At 43.9% G+C, this 22,565-nt stretch overlaps 2 protein-coding genes across 10 annotated transcripts in view; one reads left to right on the top strand and one right to left on the bottom strand.

The window, feature by feature from the left end:
- Positions 1-3,107: 3,107 nt before the first annotated feature.
- SRSF5 (serine and arginine rich splicing factor 5) overlaps positions 3,108-22,565 on the bottom strand; it is a 36,264-nt gene continuing 16,806 nt past the window's right edge. For all 9 annotated transcript variants that reach the window (XM_060418214.1, XM_060418216.1, XM_060418218.1 and 6 more), the window contains one exon: positions 3,108-5,300. In XM_060418214.1, coding sequence (XP_060274197.1) covers positions 3,983-5,014 — 1,032 coding nt within the window. In that variant the 5' untranslated portion in view covers positions 5,015-5,300 and the 3' untranslated portion in view covers positions 3,108-3,982. The remainder of the gene's footprint in view (positions 5,301-22,565) is intronic.
- SLC10A1 (solute carrier family 10 member 1) overlaps positions 8,525-22,565 on the top strand; it is a 25,134-nt gene continuing 11,093 nt past the window's right edge. Inside the window, exons 1-2 of the mRNA XM_027971954.2 lie at positions 8,525-9,005; positions 20,810-21,020. Coding sequence (XP_027827755.1) covers positions 8,650-9,005; positions 20,810-21,020 — 567 coding nt within the window. The 5' untranslated portion in view covers positions 8,525-8,649. The remainder of the gene's footprint in view (positions 9,006-20,809; positions 21,021-22,565) is intronic.

The raw sequence follows: 22,565 nt of genomic DNA, 5'->3' as shown, positions 1-22,565 counted from the left end.
TCAGACTTTGGCTTTCTGAGCCTCAAGCTCACTCTGTTGCAGAATCAGAAACAGATTCACCTCTCAACTCTTCAATTCCTAAACCAAAATGTTCTGAAATCTGAAAGTTTTTTTCTTTTTCTCTGTAGTTCCTTTGACAGCAAACCCTGTGATGAACTGGTATGAGGCTATCTGTAGTCCTTATTTATCCCATCATAATGACTTACAGCAGAAATATCAGTGTGTTTGATTATGGTACTGCCCCAAGCCCCAAATTCATATATATTATATATCATCCCAAATACCAATTGGGATGATATATAATATATGTTTATGATGCTTTTGAACTGTGGTGTTGGAGAAGACTCTTGAGAGTCCCATGGACTGCAAGGATATCCAACCAGTCCATCCTAAAGGGAACTCCAATACATTGGCCACCTGATGCAGAGAGCTGGCTCATTTGAAAAGACCCTGATGCTGAGAAAGATTGAGGCCAGGAGGAGAAGGGGACGACAGAGGATGAGATGCTTGGATGGCATCACTGACACAATGGACATGGGTTTGGGTGGACTCCAGGAGTTGGTGATGGACAGAGCGGCCTGGCGTGCTGCAGTTCATGGAGTCGCAAAGAGTCAGACATGACTGAACGGCTGAACTGAACTGATATGTACCATATCACCTTTTCAAACTTTGGAAAATTACAGAGGGTTTTGGATAAGGAATTGTGGTCTACTACATCCAATTTATTTTTTCTACTATTCAAGGTCATTGATTGAAAAGAGGTGAATTGAAGTCTCCCACTATTTGTTTGCTTGTCTATTTTTTCTGTATCTCCTGTAATTTTAGCTTTATGAATATTGTTCCTTGTTTCTTGGTAGACAGGCATTCATAACTGTTATATCCTCATTGTGAATTGCATTTTTGAATGTTACAAAGTGCCTTTCTTCATCGTCACCTGATGTGATATTGAGATTACGACTCGTGCTTTCTTTTCTTTGCATTTGCCTCATGCATCATTATACATGTATTTTCAGCCTTCTGGGAAACACTTTATCTTAGATGAGTCATTTGCTTGACAACAGCATAAGGTCAGTTTTGCTGAGAAATATAATCTGAATTTCTTTTTCTTTAAATAGGTGAGTTAAGCCTATTTAGACATTTATTGTGATAGAACATTTATTGTGATAGAACATTGTGATACACATTTATTGTGATAGAACCTTAGTTCTGGTTCTATCACACTAATACCATATTATACTTTTCAATTTTATAGGTTTTCATAATCTCTTACCATGTAGCCTGTGGACTTGTTGAAAGCTTTTAGAAGTTACTTTTATAATAAAAACTTTAATACCTCCAGCTTTCTGTTATCTGTTTTCAAATATCTATTACTTCCTTGCTGTGAACAATGGCAGAAAAAGTCAGCATATTTCCTCTTCTTTTCTTTTGTCTCCTCTCTTGGCCAGTTTTAGTCAGTAATATACTTCTCAGAATTTACCTTTGTATTTAAAAGTGCTTATTTTATCACCTGGTATGTCAGCTTTGATGAATATTTTTTGACTCCCAGTTATTAAAGGTATAGCAATCAGTAAACTTATTCTGCTTCTCACTTACTCTCTCACTTCCTCTGCAAATATCCATTAGAGACGTTGTTTATATATTCTCAGGACATATCATTTTTACATACTTTCAATCACCCTAATGTGTAGAATTACTTTAGCTTTCACACTCATTCGCTCAGTTGTGTCTGACTCTGTGTGACCCTGTGGACCGTATCCTGTCAGGCTCCTCTGTCTAGGGGATTCTCCAGGCAAGAATACTGGAGCGGGTTCACAATAAATGTATTCAAAACTTGCTGTCAATCTTTTTCCCCATAATTTCCTCAATTATCTCTTAGTTGGCTAACATTCATTCTCTGGTTATTTCCTTAAGAAAGGTTCATAGAATTGATATTCTCTGAATTCTTCCATGTTTGAGACCCTCTCTTCACATGGTTCGAGACCATGTCTTCACAGCTGAAGGGAAATTTGGCTGTTGAGAAAGCCCCTGGGTAACACTTTCCCTTGGTCATTTTCCTTGATGGATCATCCTTGTAATCTAACTTTACCAGGACAGTATCTCTAAGTTAACTCTTCTGGGATAACCTCCCATGATACAGGGTATAAATTAAAGTCTTCTGTATTTCAAAAACATACGTTCCTCTGTGAAATGCTCCACTGTTTTGGTTTTCTTCTAAAGAGACTCCAGTTATATATGTATTAAATTTTCCTTTTCCTATATTCTATTTCTATCATGTTCTCTCTACCCTCTCCTTACATCTGTATTTCCTCTCTATTTTGTTTGCCATTCTTATGTCTTTCCTCTATGCCCCTTTATTTATTTATTACTGTGTCAGCTCTCTCTCTGTTGTGGCATGCAGGAGTTTTCTGTGAGTTTTCCCCTCCATTTTTCTTATGATCATTGAATGATTTCCAAGAAAAGAAAGGAAAATTCTAATTTCTCCTGCCACTTTCATAGCATAAATCACCAGCATATTTTTTTAATGGCTACATTCACTTAAATGCACCATAACCAGTCACCTATTAATAGACATTAAGGTTGTCTGCAACAGGCTTTCCTGGTGGCTCAGTGATAAATAATCTGCCTGTCAATGCAGGAGACACGGGTTTGATCCCTGAGTCAGGAAGTTTCTCTGGACAAGGAAATAGCAAACCATTCCCAGTATTCCTGCCTGGGAAATCCCATGGACAGAGGAGCTTGGAGGGCTACAGTCCATGGGGTCACAAAACAGTCAGACACAACTTCACGACGAAACAACTGCAACAAGATTGTTCCTAACATTTCACTGCTACCAACAGTGCTGCAGTGAAAATCCTTGTATGTATAACCTCACACTCAAATATTTCTGTAGGATCGTTTTCTCTAAGTAGAATTTGGGAGTTAAGGGCAATAGCTGATTGAAGACTTTTTATGACATTTCAGAATATGGGAAAACAATTCATTTTGCTAGAGCTGAAGCTGCAGTGCCCTTTAATTAAATTCCCTCGACTACTACTATCCTTATTAAAGCATTTGGATGTTGTGTCACTTGGCATATCCAGTCCATGAAAAAAACCAGTCCAGTCCAATTTGGGAAGAAACATGTAATTACAAGGACTTTTCCAGTCAAAGGTTCCAGGTCTTAAAAGCAGGGTGAGTAGAAGGTAGGATGGGGCAGAAGAAGGAACACAACGAAACAACTCAGCATCACGGCCAGGGGCACAGAGCCAGGCTGGGTGTCCATACCCAGGCTCTCAGACATGCGTGTGAATATCAGTTCCACCAATCAACAGCAGTGCAAACTGGGCAGATTGCTTACCCTCTCTGAACCTTACTTTCCTAATCTGTAAAATAATAGTAACAGTACCTACTTCGTGAGGCTTTTGTGAGGACTGAGTAAGAAATGTAACTGAAACCACCGTGTCTGTCACATAGCATGTGCTTAATAGCTGCCAGTTATTATTAATGTAACACAAAATACACCTGTCTGCCTTCCAAATTTCATGGCATTAGAGTAGGTGCAGAGGAGATATGGAGAAAAGGATGAAGACTGTCAGCTTCCTAGAAGAGATTTTTCCATTCTTTGCAAAGGAACAAACCAAATGGATAAGGGAAGAGTCAGGAAGGAAGCGAGATGAGAGCAAGAAGATGTGTTTTCAAAAGGAAAAGATTCACAGTTGGAGGTAGAACTTTGGTTTTCTGAAAAGGGGAAAGGACAAAGAGTCGACAGAAATTAAATGGCTTAGTATCCAGTTTCAGTTCAGTTCAGTCGCTCAGTCGTGTCCGATTCTTTGTGACCCCATGAACTGCAGCACTCCAGGCCTCCCTGTCCATCACCAACTCCCAGGGGCTACCCAAACCCATGTCCATTGAGTTGGTGATGCCATCCAAACATCTCATCCTCTGTCATCCCCTTCTCCTCCTGCCCCCAATCTTTCCCAGAATCAGGGTCTTTTCCAATAAGTCAGCTCTTCGCATCAGGTGGCCAGAGTACTGGAGTTTCAGCTTCAACATCAGCCCTTCCAGTGAACACCCAGGACTGATCTCCTTTAGGATGGACTGGTTGGATCACAGCCCAAGAGACTCTCAAGAGTCTTCTCCAACACCACAGTTCAAAAGCATCAATTCTTTGGTACTCAGCTTTCTTTATAGTCCAACTCTCACATCCATACATGACTATTGGAAAAACCATAGCCTTGACTAGATGGACCTTTGTTGGCAAAGTAATGTCTCTGGTTTTTAATATGCTGTCTAGGTTGGTCATAACTTTCCTTCCAAGGAGTAAGCGTCTTTTAATTTCATAGCTGCAATCACCATCTGGTGATTTTGGAACCCAAAAAATAAAGTCTGACACTGTTTCCACTGTTTCCCCATCTATTTCCCATGAAGTGATGGGACCAGATGCCATTATCTTCGTTTTCTGAATGTTGAGCTTTAAGCCAACTTTTTCACTCTCCTCTTTCACTTTCATCAAGAGGCTTTTTAGTGCCTCTTCACTTTCTGCCTTAAGGGTGGTGTCATCTGCATATCTGAGGTGATTGATATTTCTCCCGGCAATCTTGATTCCAGCTTGTGCTTCTTCCAGCCCAGCATTTCTCATGATGTACTCTGCACAGAAGTTAAATAAGCAGGGTGACAATATACAGCCTTGATGTACTCCTTTTCCTATTTGGAACCAGCCTGTTGTTCCATGTCCAGTTCTAACTGTTGCTTCCTGACCTGCATACATGTTTCTCGAGAGGCAGGTCAGGTGGTCTGGTATTCTTATCTCTTTCAGAATTTTCCACAGTTTATTGTGATCCACACAGTCAAAGGCTTTGGCATAGTCAATAATGCAGAAATAGATGTTTTTCTGGAACTCTCTTGCTTTTTCGATGATCCAGCAGATGTTCGCAATTTGATCTCTGGCTCCTCTGTCTTTTCTAAAACCAGCTTGAACATCTGGAAGTTCACAGTTCACGTATTGCTGAAGCCTAGCTTGGAGAATTTTGAGCATTACTTTACTAGCATGTGAGATGAGTGCAATTGTGTGGTAGTTTGAGCATTCTTTGGCATTGCCTTTCTTTGGGATTGGAATGAAAACTGACCCTTTCCAGTCCTGTGGCCACTGCTGAGTTTTCCAAATTTGCTGGCATATAGAGTGCAGCACTTTCACAGCATCATCTTTCAGGATTTGAAATAGCTCAACTGGAATTCCATCACCTCCAGTAACTTTGTTCGTAGTGATGCTTTCTAAGGCCCACTTGACTTCACATTCCAGGATGGGGAATTCACATTTTTACCTACAGGAAATGTATTGAAAAGTTACATTATTAAAGGGTTTTTAAATATATATGCATGTATTTTTCCAAGGGTGAAAGATTTCCACTGGGCTTGAAATACTATCTTTATCTATAACTTTAACCAATCTGGGGTTTCTATCCAAATAAACGACAATAATACAGTTTGAGGTAGTTATTTGACTTTCATTTATACTTTTCATCTCATATATTTTGGGGTGCTCTTTTACTACCTTAGTTCTTTTTTCTTTAGGATGCTCTTTTGAAGCAATATTTTAAATTCTTTTCATTTTTTAATGTGAAAAACTATATACATTTTAAAATCAGTGTCAACTGTCCAATGTATATGCTCAGTAGCTCAGTCATGTCCAACTGTTTGTGACCCCCTGGGCACTAGCCCGCCAGGCTCCTCTGTTCATGGAATTTTACCAGCAGGAATACTAGAATGGGTTGCCATTTCCTCCTCCAGGGGATCCTCCCAACCCAGGGACTGAAACTGTGTCTCTTACACCTCTTGATGAAGAATCTCCAGATTCTTCACCACTGCACCACCTGAGAAGCCCCAACTGTCCAATAAAAATGAAAAAAGAACAAAGAGAAGGCAAAGCATTCAGAGACAGGTGTTTAAAAGAGACTCTTTCTAAAGTCTAAGAAACGTCTGTGCCATTTTCTTTCGTACAATTCCACACTCAGACCAAGAGCAGAAAGGTGATGACAAAGGCACTCATCACAGTCACTCTTTCGACCAACATCTGGTGAACACTGGCCACTGGGCCAGGCTCAGTGAAGATCCCCAACCTGGCACTACTGGATTCTAATCACCAAGTAATACAAATCAAAAAACAGGCAATACTAAGGTGAAACAAGATAACAGTCTTAAGCCAGAACAAAACAAGTAGCATCTTGACTCACAAAATCAAATTCCTATATGTTCCTAAAAGCCGATCTCGTCTCATATTCCTGCTGGTTTCCAGTAGGGTCCCTCACTGAAAACTCTTCTGGGAAGTAAATGAGGTTCTTGAAACTCCTGCTGAAGCCAGGAGGATCACTACATGTGCCTCCCCTCTAAAGAGCTCCCAGAAGATGAACTCTTAATAAGACAAAGGCAATGGTGGCAGGCAAAGCTGCCTGAGGCCAGACCAGGAATACTAGTAAAACCAAAGCATTCCGCAGGATATCAAGGGCATCTGAAGTCCGAAAACCTTCACTGCACTAAAACTCCTTGGAAATATTTCTTCATGCTTGAAACCTGGGAATGCTCTCTGCTAGCTCTGCCATCACACCGTTCATCTGATGCACCGTGGAGTCCATGGTGCCCAGAAATGGACCACAAGGAGGGACTTGGCTCTAAAGCACAACAGCTCCTCAAATTGCCTGGCTGAGCCTACATCCACCAAGGCCGCCGCCGCCTCAGCAGCCCCTGCCGCCATGCTGTCAACCAGACAGCATGAAACCCTTCTAACAGATACTGATTGATTACTCCTCACCTCCCTGGGCATAAGGCAGATGTGTAAACACCTGTGGTTGCACAGGGTGTCCGAGTGTGTGGCGTCCCTAGCATTATGCAGTGCACAGCCTGGACTCTGCCCTTGATTACTCTTTGCTTTGCATTGTGAATCGTCATGTGGACGGCAAGTCTCCTGAGGGCAGGAACGTGGATTATATAGTTTTTAATGCTCCCACAGTGCCTAGTACTCAGTTGATGATCAGTAATTCTCCCCTAGCATTCCATTAGGGGGTCTCTTCTGACCAGCTTTAGAGAACGAAAGCAGCCTTTTTTGGGCCTACGCCGACTTTCCAGGCACATTCAGTCCACACCCCACCCACCCAATGAGCATCTAAACATTCCCACTTGTCCTGTCCCTTTCCTTGAGGCCAGACCAACTCAAGCACCAGGAAATCATTAGTGTCAGAGACTCTCAGAGGGAAAAGGACTTCAATTTCATGTCACTGAGGTCACAGTGTGTAGCTCTGTGACCTGCAAAACTCCAGAGAGCAGCCTTCTTGAGCGCACAATGTGCAGATCCTATCCCTCAACCCTTATCTATGCAAGATTCAGGAGGCCCTGGGGCCATTAGTGGAGAGCTGGAATTTTTGGGTGGTTCCTCACATCAAGACAAAATCTATCTCCACCTTCCCTACAGAGTGGTTCACATTCTGGTCCCTGTCCTATCCTCTGGAGCCTCACACTGAACTCCTTATCTTGTGTTTCAGCAAAGATGAAGACATGAGATCCCATATAGGCCCCTTGGATTCCAGCCCAAGCTAGAGGCAATTCTTTTGATGCTGCTCCTTGTCCCTCGCTGAAGATGCTTGACTTTCCAAGGCTGCGATGGGAGGAGAGAGACCAGCAGGTGTGCCTGCCTCTGTCCACTGCCACCATCATGCAGAACCTGGCTCCCGGATAGGTGCAGAGCAAAAGTAGAGCAGTCAGGAAATCAGGAAAAACCTGCATTCCTGCTTCCTTCTAGGCAAGTCTCCCAAGCAGCAGGGCTCCTCCGGCTGTTGACTGCAACACATCTCCCCAGCCAGGGTTCCCTCAGAGCAGCCCTTTGGGCAAAGTGCCCCCAGGCTTCCTTCCAGCCCCTGGGTCATCCCATCAGGCTCCTCCCTGGTGGTAAGCCTGCTTGGGGGCATGTTCCTCCCCCAGAACTTGTGTGGCCAGGTTTGGGGTTAAGACAAGAGTTTCCCAGCCTGAGTGGGAAGGACACAGGCACTTCTCCTCTTTCAGGAGAAGGGTCATGGACACATCTAGAAGCCAGTAATTCGCCTGTCCTCTGTCCCACAACCTCCTTTCCAAGAAGGAAAGGTAAAATTCAACTCTTGTTACTTCCTTGGGTCTGGACAAGGGGAGGCACCTTCCCCTGAATGAGAAACTGTGGCCTCTGGGACGGAGCAGAGAAAGAGGGGCTGGACCCAGATCGGTCCTCAGGACACAGTGCCTGTGGGCGTGCTCGGAGGTGGGAGTGGGGGAGCGGTGGGGGGATGTGGAGAAGAAATATAAGGCCTCTTGTTCCAGAAGCAGCCAGGAGGTGAGAAGAGGTGTGAGTGGCATCCGGGAAGGCAGAGAGGCTGAGGAATTCAGGAGGGGCAAGAACAGCCCTACAGAAAAGGCTCTGGGCACACTCTCTCTCTTTTGCGGCCAAAGCCAGAGAAAGAACAGCCAGTTGCATAATCCTTCTATTTGCTCAGATCTACATTTTGCCCTGAAGCTCCCTGCCCTGGGAAGTGATTGAGGAAGGCACCCAGCAAGGACTGGGCAGGGCAGGGAGTTGGCAGGGCAGGGAGTCAGTAGACCAACCAGGGGTGCACGGGGTCTTCAGCCTTTCTTCCACCGCTGCCTTCCAGGAGGATGGAGGCCTTCAATGAGTCTTCCCCGTTCAACTTCTCCCTCCCGCACAACTTCGGCAAGCGGCCCACCGACCGGGCGCTGAGCATCATTCTGGTGATCATGCTATTAACCATCATGCTCTCGCTGGGCTGCACCATGGAGTTCAGCAAGATCAAGGCGCACTTCTGGAGGCCCAAGGGGCTGGCCGTCGCCCTGGTGGCGCAGTTTGGCATCATGCCCCTCACTGCCTTTGGACTGGGCAAGTTCTTCCAGCTGAACAACGTCGAGGCCCTAGCCATCCTGATCTGCGGCTGCTCGCCGGGGGGGAACCTCTCCAACATCTTCACCTTGGCCATAAAGGGGGACATGAACCTGAGGTAGGAATGGGGGTGAGGAGGGAGCAACTTGGGGGGAGATTGCAGTCAAGGCGAAGAGCTGGGAGGGGAGTGAATGGGGGCTGGGAGGCTGCTAGGGCAGGGGGTGTCAGCCATTTATGGTCAAAAGCTAACACTGGGCTGGGGGCAGGGGCTGGGGTATATCTTGGCTTAGGCTCCAAGCCAATGGGGCTCAGCTGGTCCAGGGACATCCTGGAGAGATCCCGCCCCTACTCCCAGGGTTGTCGCAAATGGGGCACAAGGACTGTCTTGAAGGAATACTGTACTGATTTAAAGCAAAGGGACCTCTGATGAACTTTCACCCATCAGCCAGGGTGGGCAGAATTCTGCTTCAAGGCCAGAGATATGAAAGGGAGTGCAGATTAGTCCCAAAGATCTCCAAGGAGATCAAGGCGGCTCAGAACCTCCAGTTCCTGCAGAGCAGGAAGGAATTGCCAAAGATCCCCCCAACTAACTGTCTGTACAAGTGGGCTGTCCTCTCCAAACCTCCCCTCTCCACCCATCAGAGGCAAGAACCCTTCAACGCAAAGACACAGCCAGGTAGATCCTGGAGTCCCCCAGCACCAGGTCAGGGTCCCATGTCAGGACAAGCCTCACCTCAGCCAAACTGGGAGGAGGCAACAGCAGCATCCCCACACCCAAATCATTACAGCACAAGTCAGTAAGGGCAGAATCCTGCAGGGGGTGGCGGAATATCTGTCCTTCCAAAGAGGTGGGACTCGTCTGGAATGCTTCCCAGGGCAAGGCCATGTCAGACCAGCTCCAGCTCCAGCAGCAGCTTCTGCTGGCTGAAGAAAACTCACCAGCACAAGAGCTCTGGTTCTTACTTAACTGCCCATCTCAAGCCTGTCTCCTATGGTTCAGTCCTCAGTGGAGAGGCTGTTCCATGCCAGGCAGGGCAGTAAATCCAAGACAGCCCATCTGCTTGTGCCTGCCCCTACCCTGCCCCTGACTGAACTGCACTAAGGAAACCAGCCAAGTAGGGAATCCTCTTCCTGGTGATGCCAAGTGATGCTGGAGCTGATTCTCAAATGAAAAAATGATAGTGATCATGCGGGGTTACCTGGACCTGCTGCCTGAGAAGCTCTGGACTCTCCACCCATATAATTCAACCCTCACTGAGGTGTTTGATGGAGAGAGAGCCTGGCTTGTACAGTCTCTCATGGGAACATGTCCAGTATTCAGCCACCTCACTGTGAGGAAGTTCTTCTCCTTATCTGATCCAGGTCCTTCCTGCAGCAAAACAAGCCCCTGACCTGATCTAGACCAGGCCCAATGCGGCCTCTGTGTCCCATACAGAGAAACCTGAACCATATCTTAATTCTGATGTAGAAGGGTTGCAAGCCTGCCTGGTGGCTTAGCTGGTAAAGAATCCACCTGCAATGCGGGAGACCTGGGTTCGATCCCTAGGTTGGGAAGATCTCCTGGAGGAGAGCATGGCAACCCACTCCAGTATTCTTGCCTGAAGAATCCCCATGGACAGAGGAGCCTGGCAGAGTACTCAGGGCCTTATGGCTCGGTATCAGCAGAGCTGCATGGGGAGGTGGGAGGCAGTGTAAAGCATAGTAGGGGAGTCTCTAAGTGTGAGTGACCAGATGTCCTAATCTCTTGAGCCAATGGGTGCCAATCAGGTCCCTTTGGCAATGCCTGCTTTCCAGAGGCTCTAGGCCTCCACCAGTGGCGCCTCCAGTGACTCATGCTCTCTTGCTCAGGCTCCTGGTCTGGGCACCTGGGTGACAGCTGTCACTTCCACCTAGGCCCCTCAAGAGATAATACTTTGCAGGACAGCTACCTTCTGCCATAAAGCCCCTTCCCACAGACCAACCTCCCATACACATGAAACCAGGCCTTTGACCCCATTCACCCTCCACCATCACAAGCTGCCAGAAACTTCAAATTCCAGATTGAGTTCACCTGGGACAACTTGTTACAGGTATTATAGTAACAATAATGATGCTGATAATAAAAGACAGCCTGACAACGGGCCAAAGACTCTACATGGGATCCTGATACTGCTTCCATGAGGAGGTGCTATAAGGAGCTCCATTCTAGAGACGAGGAAACTGAGCCTTAGAGAGGTTAATACATTTATCTGAGGTCTGGGGACTCCAAAGCCTGTGCTTTCACTCAAATATCTTCAATGCCTGGTGTGGCCAGAGTGACCGCCAGCCTCTGAGGCGTGGGCCTCCCTGCACAGGGCATATGCCATCCATCTCTGCCGTGGATGTTGTGGGATTAGGAACTCATAGCTGGCATAGCTTCCTGCTTTTCAGGAGAAGACAGAATCTCCCTTTGAAGGTGAAATCTCCAAATTTTTAATTGTTGGCAATGATTTCAAATTTTTTAAAACACTGTGCAAGCCAAACTGTACATGTCAGAGGCCCAGATGCCGCCCAGATGCCACCCAGAGGCTACGGGTTTGAGGCCTGTGTACAATACCATGCTATTCCCATCTGGACTAGAAAGGAATGTTGAGACCAATTCCACTTTACACGTGAGGAAGCTGAAGTCCAGAGACTTGCTAGAGGCTTCCTGAGAATCTGTGGGCAAGCTGTGTCTGGAGCCAGTCCCAGGGTCTCTCTTGCCAGTCATTCTGCTTCAGGGTTGGAGTGAGGCTGAGGGAGACCCTCATGGGTGGAAGGGGGAGAAGGCATATTCCAGAAGGCTGGGCACCCCCCCGCACCGGGTGGACCTTCAAGGCAGTCAGGCACAGCAGCTCTTTCCTCCAGGATGCCGAGTCATGCTTCAAAAAAGACAGTGGACCCACAGGCAAGAGAAATTTCCCTCCCTGTGGGACAGAGGAGAGAGGGCCAGGGAGAACTGGGCCCCTTTGACGACCACCTATGCCACTCCTCAGTTTCACCTGCTCCCCCCTGACCCCTCATCCAGCCTACAGCACAGCCAATGGCTGTGGAGAGAACCCAAGGATTCTCCCAGCTCTCCCCACCACGAAAGACTAGGCAGGAGGAGACAGAAGCTACTCAGGTTCCCCGAAGTCTCCCACTTCACCAGAGGCTGACCGGTTCCCTCACAGCTCCCTCAGCTTCTGCTGCCAATGCCTTTGTTAACAGGAGCTTAAAACCTGTCCCTCAAGCAGGGTATATACAGTTGCCCCAAAGCAGGCTGTGTGGAGTGCTCTGAGAATTTAAGCAGGAAGGTTTTAAAAAAAAAAAAAGTCCTCATTCCCCCTGGTCCCTGGACCCCTAAACAAGGTCCATAGCAGACTCTGGGTCCTGTAGAGAGAAACCTGGACCATATCTTAATTCTGTTGCAGAAGGGTTGCCAGCTTCCCTGGCAGCTTAGCTGGTAAAGAATCCGCCTGCAACCCAGATTCACAATGTTACCACATGACAGGTTCGTTTCAGAGCTACAACAGGACTGTCCTTCCAACACTGCCCTTCAGGATAACAGGATCACAACCGTTACAGATACCATAAATTGAGGCCAAGAGCCCAGCCCTTGCACATGTGGAGGAGGTATCAGGAGGTCTGGGAGCACGGCTCCCACACACACACCCCAGTACACAAGGCACACCAAGTCCCAGAGCAAATTCCAAACCTCCTGACATGCCAAGCCAAAGTAAGCATGACCCCTGTTCAAGGTCATCAAAACAAGCCCACAAGTTTCGTGTGTGGCCTTTCTCCCAGGCAGAGATCAATAGCTAGCACTATAGCCCACCGATTGCCCTTCCCAATCTCATTCCCCTCTCCCTACGCTCACGGGAGCACCTCCCAGGATTTGACTTTCAGCACTTCCACAAACCCTTTTATATTTTATATTACTATATATGTATATATCCATCAGCAAGATACACTCCTGCATTTGTATGTTTTTAAACTTTACATGAACTGTACCATACTACCCATATCATTTGACAGCTTGCTTTCTTTGAGATGATAGGTTTAAAAATAAAAGAGTGATTTTGTGCATTTGAACTGCAGTATAGTTTGTACCAGGCTTCCCTGGTAGCTCAGTCAGTTAAGAATCTGCCTGGAGTGCAGGAGACCCGGGTTCGATCCGCGGTCAGGAACATCCCCTGGAGAAGGAAATGGCAACCCACTCCAGTATTCTTGCCTGGAAAATTCTATGGACAGAGGAGCCTGGCAGGCCACAGCCCGCGGGGTTTCAAGAGTTGGACATGGCTTAGCGTCTAAACCGCAACCACCATAGTTTGCTTGCATTGTCCTGTCGTCAGACATTCGTGTGGATTTCCTGTTTAAGCAAGTCTTCTGCCTGCTGCCCCTATGCTCATTGTGAGAGCATACACAAGCGCAGGACTGCTGGGTCTTGAGGGTCGCACGTCTTCATCTAACATCTATCCAGAGTAGTTGTTCTTCTCACTTCCCAGGGCAGTGTATGAAGGTCCCTGTTTCTCCGTGTCGTCATCTGTATTCGGAATTGTCAGATTTTTCAATTTTTCTATTTGGTCAAAGTGAAATGTCATGGTGGTTTTAAATTTAATTCATCATAGGCTTCCCTGGTAGCTCAGCTGGTAAAGAATTCACCTACAATGCGGGAGACCCGGGTTAGATTCCTGAGTCAGGAAGATTCCCTGGGGAAGGGAAAGGCTACCCACTCCAGTATCTGGCCTGGAGAATTCCATGGACGTCCATGGAGTCGCAGAATCGGACACAACTGAGCAACTTTCACTTTCACAGGAGGTCTAGCACCTATTCAAATCTCTTTGTCCATTCGGGTGTCCTTTCTGAAAATAATGCCCTTTGCCTATTTTTCTATGGGATGGGGTTCCTTCTTATTAATTGGTAGTCATTTGTTGTTTTTACATATTTCAACAGTCTACTTCCAGTTTGGGGCTTAGCCTTACGTTTTGATAATGATATAAAACAGTGCGTATTATAATTTAACCAACTGTATTAATATTTTTCCTTGACATTTTATATTTGGGGGATTATCTAAGAAACACTTAACTGCCTTCAAGGTCATATATACATTCACCTGTTTGAGAAGTTTTAAAGCTTTGCATCTCACATGAAGATCTTTAATTTATTAATATGTATTCTGTGATCTAATTGTATCTTTTCCATGTGAATAGAAAAAATTCCTAGGATCAGTGAATTTTTTTCCAGCAACTTGTAACACCACCTCTTGTTGATCAGATGCTCAAATAAGCATGGGTTTATGTCTGAGATCTCTCTTCTATTCTATGTGGCTATTCTTGCATCCGTATCACATTTTCTTAATTATAACTCCATGATAAATCTTGATAATTGAAAGGAGTTGCCCTACCTTGTTATTCTTGGAAATTATGTTAATTATTTTTGACCCTTTACTCATTCATTTGAATTCTGAGACTAACTCTCAAGTCGACAAGTTATTTCTGAAAGTTTGGTTAAGTTTGCATTAAATTTACAAATCAATACTGAATCTTCCCATCCACAAAACTGGTACAGGTTTCCTTTTATTCAATCATTTCATATTAGGAAGTTCTTCCATATAATTAAAAATTCATTTACTAATAACTGTTCATAGTATAATTTTAATTGATTTTTTATTGCTAATGTATTCAGAATTTCATGGATTCTATCTACTAGTTATAATAGAAATTCACTTGAATTTCCTCTGTGGACAGTTCTATCATCGGCATATTTTAGTTTCTTCCTTTCCCATCTGTATAGTTTTCCTCTCTCTCGTTTTGCAATGCTAGCAAAGACGTACAGACTGTAATTTACAGCAGGTGATGTGATGAGAACAGGCACCCTTCCTTTATTCCTCTAATTTTTCACCATTAGGTTTTCTATTTCCTGTAGGTTTTTTTGACAGATAACCCTTTTCAGGTTAAGGGAATCCATTCTGTTGCTAGTGTGCTGATTTTTGCCATGCATGAACACTGGATTTTGTTGAATGACACTTTGCTACATCTATGATACCATTTTTTTCTTTAATCCAATACTGCAGTGATACATATCAGTAAATTGCCTAATATTAAACCATTTTTATATGCTGGGATAAACCCATTTTGTTCACTGTACTATTTTATAAAGGCATGGCTAGATTCACTAGGTAACATTTTATTTGTGACTTTTGCTTCTGTGTTCATAAATGAGAATGGTCCCTAATTTTTCTTTCTCGTAATGTGACTTTTTTACCTTTGGTTCTAAAATCATATTAATCATATATAATTTGGGGCATGTTTCCCCTTTCTTAACTCTGTATAAGACTGAAATGATTTATACTTTGAATGTTTAGCAGAACTCTACTGTAAAATTATATACATTAATGTGAGGTTTGGATAATAGGTTTCAAAGTGTTTATTAAATGTCTTTAGTGAGTCTAAATTGATTCAGGTTTTCAACTTCATTTTGTTTTTGTAGATTATATTTCCCAGGAAATTGTCCATTCAGTCTGAATACAAAAATGAAAATATAAGACTAGCCTTGATTTCTTCTATGGTCCTCTAAAATCTCTACTGTATCAGAAATTATATTTCTTTTTGCATTCATACTAACATCAATTTGTGCCCATTCTCCTCTTTCTTGGCTAGTCTTGCCGCAAGTATTTATATTATCGGACTTTGTAAAGAACTTGCTCTTGGTGTAATTGATCCTCAATTAAATTATATTGCTTATTCTCTCATCTCTAATATTTTCTCTTACTTTCATTAGGTTTAGTTTCTCTTTCCGACTCTTGAGTAAAAAGCTTAGCTCATTAAGTATATAAATTATTTTTACATAATTATATTAATTACCTCTTCTTCTTTTCCTTCATAAACATTTCAAGCTATAAATTTTCCTAAGGATGAATATATTTGTCCTCTAGATTTTTAATTTTTTTAAGATACAATTCACACACCATAAAATTCACCTTTTTAAAGTGTACAAGTCAGTAGTTTATAGTATACTCACAAGGTACAACTATCACCACTAATTCCAGGATATTTTAATCATCCCCCAAAGAAACTTAAACACATTAGCAGTCACTCCCCATTCTCTCTCTCCAGCCCCCAGCAACCACAGATCTATTTTCTGTCCCTATAGATTTCATGCAAATGGAATCATATAATACCTAGCCTTTTGTTTTCGATTCCTTCTCTTGCCATGTTTTCAAGATTCATCTATGTGATAGTTGATATATAGTGGTACTTCATTGCTTTTTATGGCTGAAGAATATTCAATTACATGAATATACCACAATTTGCTTATCCATCAATATTTTATTTTCCACTTTTCAGCTATAACTAATGTTGCTATGAACACTTGTATGTACTTGTGTAAACATATGCTTTCCTTATGGGTATATACCAAGAAGCAGTAGATAACTCTGTTTAACTTTTTTAGAGCTGTCAAAACTTTTCCAGAGCAGTTATATTAACATGCCCATCAAAAACATAAGAGGATTCCAGTTTCTCCACATTCTCACTGAGACTTATCCATCATTTTTATTGTTTAGCTCTACTAGGGGATGTGAAGTGGTATCTCATTACCACTTTATCATTTCATTATCCATTTTAATTTGTATTTCTTTTATAACTAACGGTGTTGAGGATCTTTTCATGTGTTTGTTGTCCAACTGTGTATCTTTGGAGAAATGCCTATTCAAGTCCTTTGCCCATTTTAAAATTGAGTTATTTGGAGTTTTTTAGCTGTTGAATTATAAGAGTTCTTTATATATTCTGGACACTGGACACTTACATGATTTGCAAATATTTTCTCCCATTATGTGGGAGACTTATTTTGAGTATCCTTTGAAACAGTTTTTTAAGTTTTGAAGTCAAAGTTACCTGTTTTTCCTTTGGTTTCCTGTGATTTAGGAATCACATCTAAGAAATCATTATCTAATCCAAAGTCAGTTCAGTTGCTCAGTCATGTCAAACTCTTTGCGACCCCATGGATTGCAGCACATCAGCCTTTCCTGTCCATCACCAACTCCCAGAGCTTGCTCAAACTCATGTCCGAGTTGGTGATGCCATCCAACCATCTCATCCTCTGTCATCTCCCCATATTTTAAAATACTATATTCTTCTATTCCTTTTTTCCATTATGATTTCATTTTCAACCCATAAGAGAATTAGATGTTCTATTTTTCCAATAGTCCTTTTGGAGTATTGATGTATTAAAACCTAAACACCAGATTACCAAGACTAACACCCTACCACCTACTCCACATGCTGCAGCTTCAGCACAAGCCTACCTAATTGCTCAACATTCTTTGTTTCTAGTGCCTGGAAACCTCCCTCAGTTTCTTACAAGCTGGAGTATGTGCTTAAGTGTTTTAGGTGTTCATGAGTATGTTGTGGGGAGGTTCCCATTATTCAGCCCACAGTATCTTTTGAGGGTCTCTCCTCAGCTCCTGACTCCTTGTGATACATCCACCAATTATGTTCTTGATGGCTATACGCCAGACCCTTTGGACTAGGATGTAGTTGATGGTCATTTGAGTCATATTTGATCTCTATAAAAACAATGAATAAGTGTCGATAGTGAATAGGGCTATGGAGAGGAGGAACACACACTTCATGCAGCTTTCCTGGGGTCCTATCAACCCCTCATCCCCAACCTTCTCACTAGAATGGAAGCCAAAACATATTGTAAAGTAAATGTCTACAAATCCAAGAATGTTCCCTAGCAGCTTCCTCTCTCCGTTGGTCTTCCTGAAGGGCCTCTTCTTACAGTGTTCTGAGATTAACAAGGATGAGATTCCAAATGCAGAGAGCAATAGGACAGTTAGGATACAAATGAGAATTGGGAAGATACATTATTATTCAAGATCTGAAACTCACACTCAATTTATCTTAAATAATGTTAAAGATAAGCCAAAACATAAAGGACATGAGATTATCAATGCTGGGTGTGTGTAAGTGTGCATGCTGCTTCAGACCAGAATGTAGCCTGCCAGGCTCCATGGGAATGTCCAGGCAAGAATACTGGAGTGGGCTGCCATGCCCTCCTCCAGGGGATCTTCCCAACCTAGGGCTCGAACCCACATCTCTTACATCTCTGTTTTTGGCAGGCAGGTTCTTTACCACTAGCACCACCTAAGAAGTCCTCAAGTGCTGGGGACTAGAATATTATTCAAGATATAAAACAGGTCTGATGACCAGATTATCTAGTCACTTAACAGTGGGTAACTATTGCTGCCTTCTCTAATATTCCACTATTGTGCTCCTTCAATTAACTTTTTCTTTTTTTTTACACAGTCCTCTTAATCATATGTGCTTCCCTTGTGGCTCAGCTGGTAAAGAATCCACCTGCAATGCAGGAGACCTGGGTTCAATCCCTGGGTTGGGAAGATCCCCTGGAGAAGGGAAAGGCTACCCACTCCAGTATTCTGGCCTGGAGAATTCCATGGACTATGGGTTGTAGAGAGTCAGATAAGACTGAGTGACTTTCACACTTAATCATAACCTCTGTTTACTGCTTTTTCTTTGCATGTTTTTTGGTTTTTGCCTGAAATCCCTCCCATGCCACCCACTCTCGAAGACCAAGTGCTCTGTAATTGTGTATGCATTCAAACTCCCTGAGAGAAAATGTTCTTGATGTGCTTGATCTTTGTTATTTTAGTCACAGAACCACTATGTCCAGCCATGCCCTAGGCTCTAAAGGCAGGCACTTAGCCACCCTAGGTCAGGTGTTATTCTACGATCCAATGGGCTACAGTCAGTGATGGGATCGCACAGCTTTTTTCAAAACGGGCTGTGCATATGTACAAGTATAGAGAGCAAAAAGAGTTCTATTATGGAGGAGATCAAAATGGCTCCTTTCACAGTGAAGTGTACAGGGACGTGGGTTCAAATCCTGCCTCAGCCTTCCCACCTTTGTGATCCTAGGCAAGTCACAACCCTTCAAGTCCCCAGCTTCCTCCTCATCAGTAAAAAGGAGATCGTACGCTTACCTCCTCCAACTACTGGGAAGAGGAAACAAAGCAACGTATGTAAGATTCTTCACGCCATGCCTGGCACATAGCAGGCACACCACAAATAGTACAGGCATGCCCTGGGGATACTGCAAGTCCATTTCCCAACCACTACCATAAAGCAGGATATCACAATATTGTAAGTCATGTGGATTTTTCAGTTTCCTGGTGCATATACATGTTATGTTTAAACTATACTGTAACTTATTAAAGGTGCAATAGCATTGTGTCTAAAAAAATATACATACCTTAATTTTAAAATACTTTATTGCTAAAAAATGCTAACCATCATCTGAGCCTTCAGCAAGCTGTAATGTTTCTGCCAGTAGAGGGTGTTGCCTCAATGTTGACAGCTACTGACTGATCAGGATGGTGGCTCCTGAAGGTGAGGGTGACTGTGGCAATTTCTTAAAATAAGACAGTGAAGTTTGCCCCATCGATTGACTCTTCCCTTCTCTTTCTTCACAAATGATTTCGCTGTTTGATGGCATTTTATGCACAGTAGGACTTCTATCAAAATTGAAGTCAATCATTTCAAACCCTGCCACTGCTTTATCAACTAAGTTTACATAAAATTCTAAATGCTCTGTTGTCATTCCAACAATCTTCACTGCATCTTCACAAGTTGTAGATTCCACCCCAAGAAACCACTTTCTTTGCTCATCTGTAAGAAGCAACTCCTTATCCATTCAAGTTTCACCATGAGTTGCAGCAATTCAGTCACATTTTCAGGCTCCACTTCTAGTTCTCTTGCTGTTTTCACCAGTCACATCTGTAGTTGCTTCCTCCACTAGTCTTGAATTGCTCAAAGTCATCCACGAGGGTTGCAATTAGCTTCTTTTAAACTCCTGTAACATTGATATTTTGACCTCTTTCAGGAATCATGAATGGCCATCTAGAATAGTGAATCCTTTCCTGAAGATTTTCTGTTAACTTTGCACAGATCCGTCAGAGGAGTTACTATCTATGGGAGCTGTAGATTCATCTTTTGTTTCACCTGCACTGAAAATCTGTTTAGCATGGCCATCTTCACTGATGATCTTAGGAAGACCTTCTGGATAACTTGCAGCTTCTACATGAGAACTTGCTGCTTCACCCTGCACTTGCATATATATGCATATGTCAAGAAACATGCATGTTTCTTCTGCAGATTCCTCCTCTCTCTCAGCCTTCCTAGAACTGAAGAGAGTTCAGGCCTTGATCTGGATCAAGCTTTGGCTTAAGGGACTGTTGTGGCTGGTTTGATTGTCTCTTTAGATCACTACAACTTTCTCCATAAGGCTGTTTTGCTTTCTTCTCATTTGTGAGTTCACTAGGGTAGCACTTATAATTTTCTTCAAGAACTTTTCCCTTGTACTTACAACTTGGCTGTTAGGTTCAAGAGGCCTGGCCTTCAGCCTGCCTGGGATTTCCACAGAATTTCCTAAGAGTAAACATTTCTACCTTTTAACTTAACAACATAAGAGACATCTGACTCTACCTTTCACGTGAACACTTAAGAGACCAGTGTAGGGTTCGTAATCGGCCTAATTTCAGTATTGTGTCTCAAGGAACAAGGAGGCTCGAGGAGAGAGAAAAGGGGGAGCAGTCAAAACACACACAATATTTATATCCTTGAAGTTCGACATCTTACATGAGCATGACTCGCAGTGCCCCTAAACAATTACAATAGTAATATCAAAAATCACTGTAACAAATACAATGAAAAAGCGTGAAATACTGCGAGACTTACTAAAACATGACGAGACACTAAATGAGCAAATGCTCTTGGAAAAACAGCACCAACAGACTTGCTTGATGCAGGATTGCCATGAACGCTCATTTTGTAAAACCACAACTGTGAACTGCAATGAAATGAGGTAGGCCTGAATTAATGAGCACGCTCTCTCTCTGCATTTTTCCTGTCTCCCTCTCAGCATCGTGATGACCACCTGCTCCACCTTCTTTGCCCTGGGCATGATGCCCCTCCTCCTGTACCTTTACTCCAGGGGCATCTACGACGGGTCCCTGAAGGACAAGGTGCCCTACGGCGGCATCGTGATATCACTGTTCCTGATTCTCATCCCTTGCACCATAGGCATCATCCTCAAATCCAAACGGCCAAAATACGTACCCTATGTCACCAAGGTAAGAAGGTGGGGGTCTGGGCAGGGAGTGAGAACCCCACCATCATAGCAGTGAATGGCTTGAACCAAGTCATTTGGGCTTTTTCTATGTCAGTTTTCTTTCCTTGCTTAAAAAAAAAAGTCTGCTATTGATACAACCTACTTCATCAGATGGTAATGCACATCAGAGTATTTCTGAAGCGTTAGCAGGAAAAAAAGGAAAACACTGCACACAACCTACAATCATTCTGATAATTAAGCTTTTATCATGTGCCTACTAGATGTTAAGTTTTATGCTACTCTCTAAGGATTCACTGTTCTCAAAGAGTTTACTCGCAGAAAATCAGTACACGTGAGAAACAAGACCCAGCAGTGTATAGTCAGGCATTGGCAGAATGCATGAAGGTAAGGTCAGTAAGGGCCAGGTAGTCAAGAAAGGTTTCTCTGGAGGATGGAAGGAGGGGTGGTCCTGAGCCAAACCATGAAGAAAGGGTCAGATTTGGGTAAGCCTAAGGAAACGCCTGAATAGAGGAGTTCAGAGGGAGACCAAAGGCAGACATGGCTGACTAGATGAGAAGGTGGAAGGGAAGAGACCAGAGAGCTGGTAGGCACACTCCTAGCACTTTGGGAATGGGATGGGAGGAAAGTGGAGAGTTGGTCCCAAAGGGTGTGGGGGAATGCTATGAGGGCATCATGCCACTGTCTTGCCTTTGGAAAAAACAGACCCTTAAGAGTTCCCTCTGCCAACTCTTATGACCTTGGAGCTCAGTCCCCATCAGTCTCTCCTCTGGTTCACTGCTCATCCCTGGGATACAAGTGCCAACCTTGTCCTCAGTATAAACTCTGCTTCCTGAAGGCCTGTTTTTTGTTCCTGCCCCTGGGTCTACGCCTTTGAGCCGGTCTACAGGGTACACTACTTGGAAGCGCAAGGCTTGGCAGCAGCTTTAGGCCTGGAACAGAGGTTTGGTCGGGTTTCCAGGGTCTTTCAATTTTCACAGTACCATCGTCAAAGGTAGATTTTTGCCCTTGCCCTGGTGCAGTCCTAACACCACGGCCAGTTCCCCTCCCGACCTGTTGGAAGATGTGAAGTCTCCTGCCAAATGGCTGATCACCCCACTCTGCTCTGGACGGCATCTTCTGCTTTCACCCTTGCTTCTCAGTAATCTCCTTTTATTCATCATATCCTCTATCCCCATAGCCTCCTCCTCACTCTCATTTCTAGAATGACACCACATTAATTCTTCCCAATCAACGTCGGTTCTGGTTTACATCTCTCCTTTTTTTAGTAAGTAGTCACTGGACTGTACTTCCTGTTTCAGCCAACATCTGTCTTTCCTCCCCTTCCTAGCCATGTCCCAGGAGACACCCATTGCCCCACCTACCTTCCACGCGCACCCAGCCCCCAGGGCTGTTCTCCAGTGACCACCCTCATGGATCACTGTCTACTCCTCGGTCTCCCATCCACTCACATTTTGATGACCACCTGCTCCACTTCCTTCACCAAATCCAACAGACTTGACTCAACTCTTCCTTTAGCAGTTTTTGATATGGCTGACCACTGCCTCCA

The sequence above is a fragment of the Ovis aries genome, chromosome 7, assembly GCF_016772045.2.
Source record: "Ovis aries strain OAR_USU_Benz2616 breed Rambouillet chromosome 7, ARS-UI_Ramb_v3.0, whole genome shotgun sequence".
NCBI classification, from domain to species: Eukaryota; Metazoa; Chordata; class Mammalia; order Artiodactyla; family Bovidae; genus Ovis; species Ovis aries.
The sequence above is the reverse complement of the archived record's forward strand: the minus strand, read 5'-3'. Positions and strand labels throughout refer to the sequence as shown.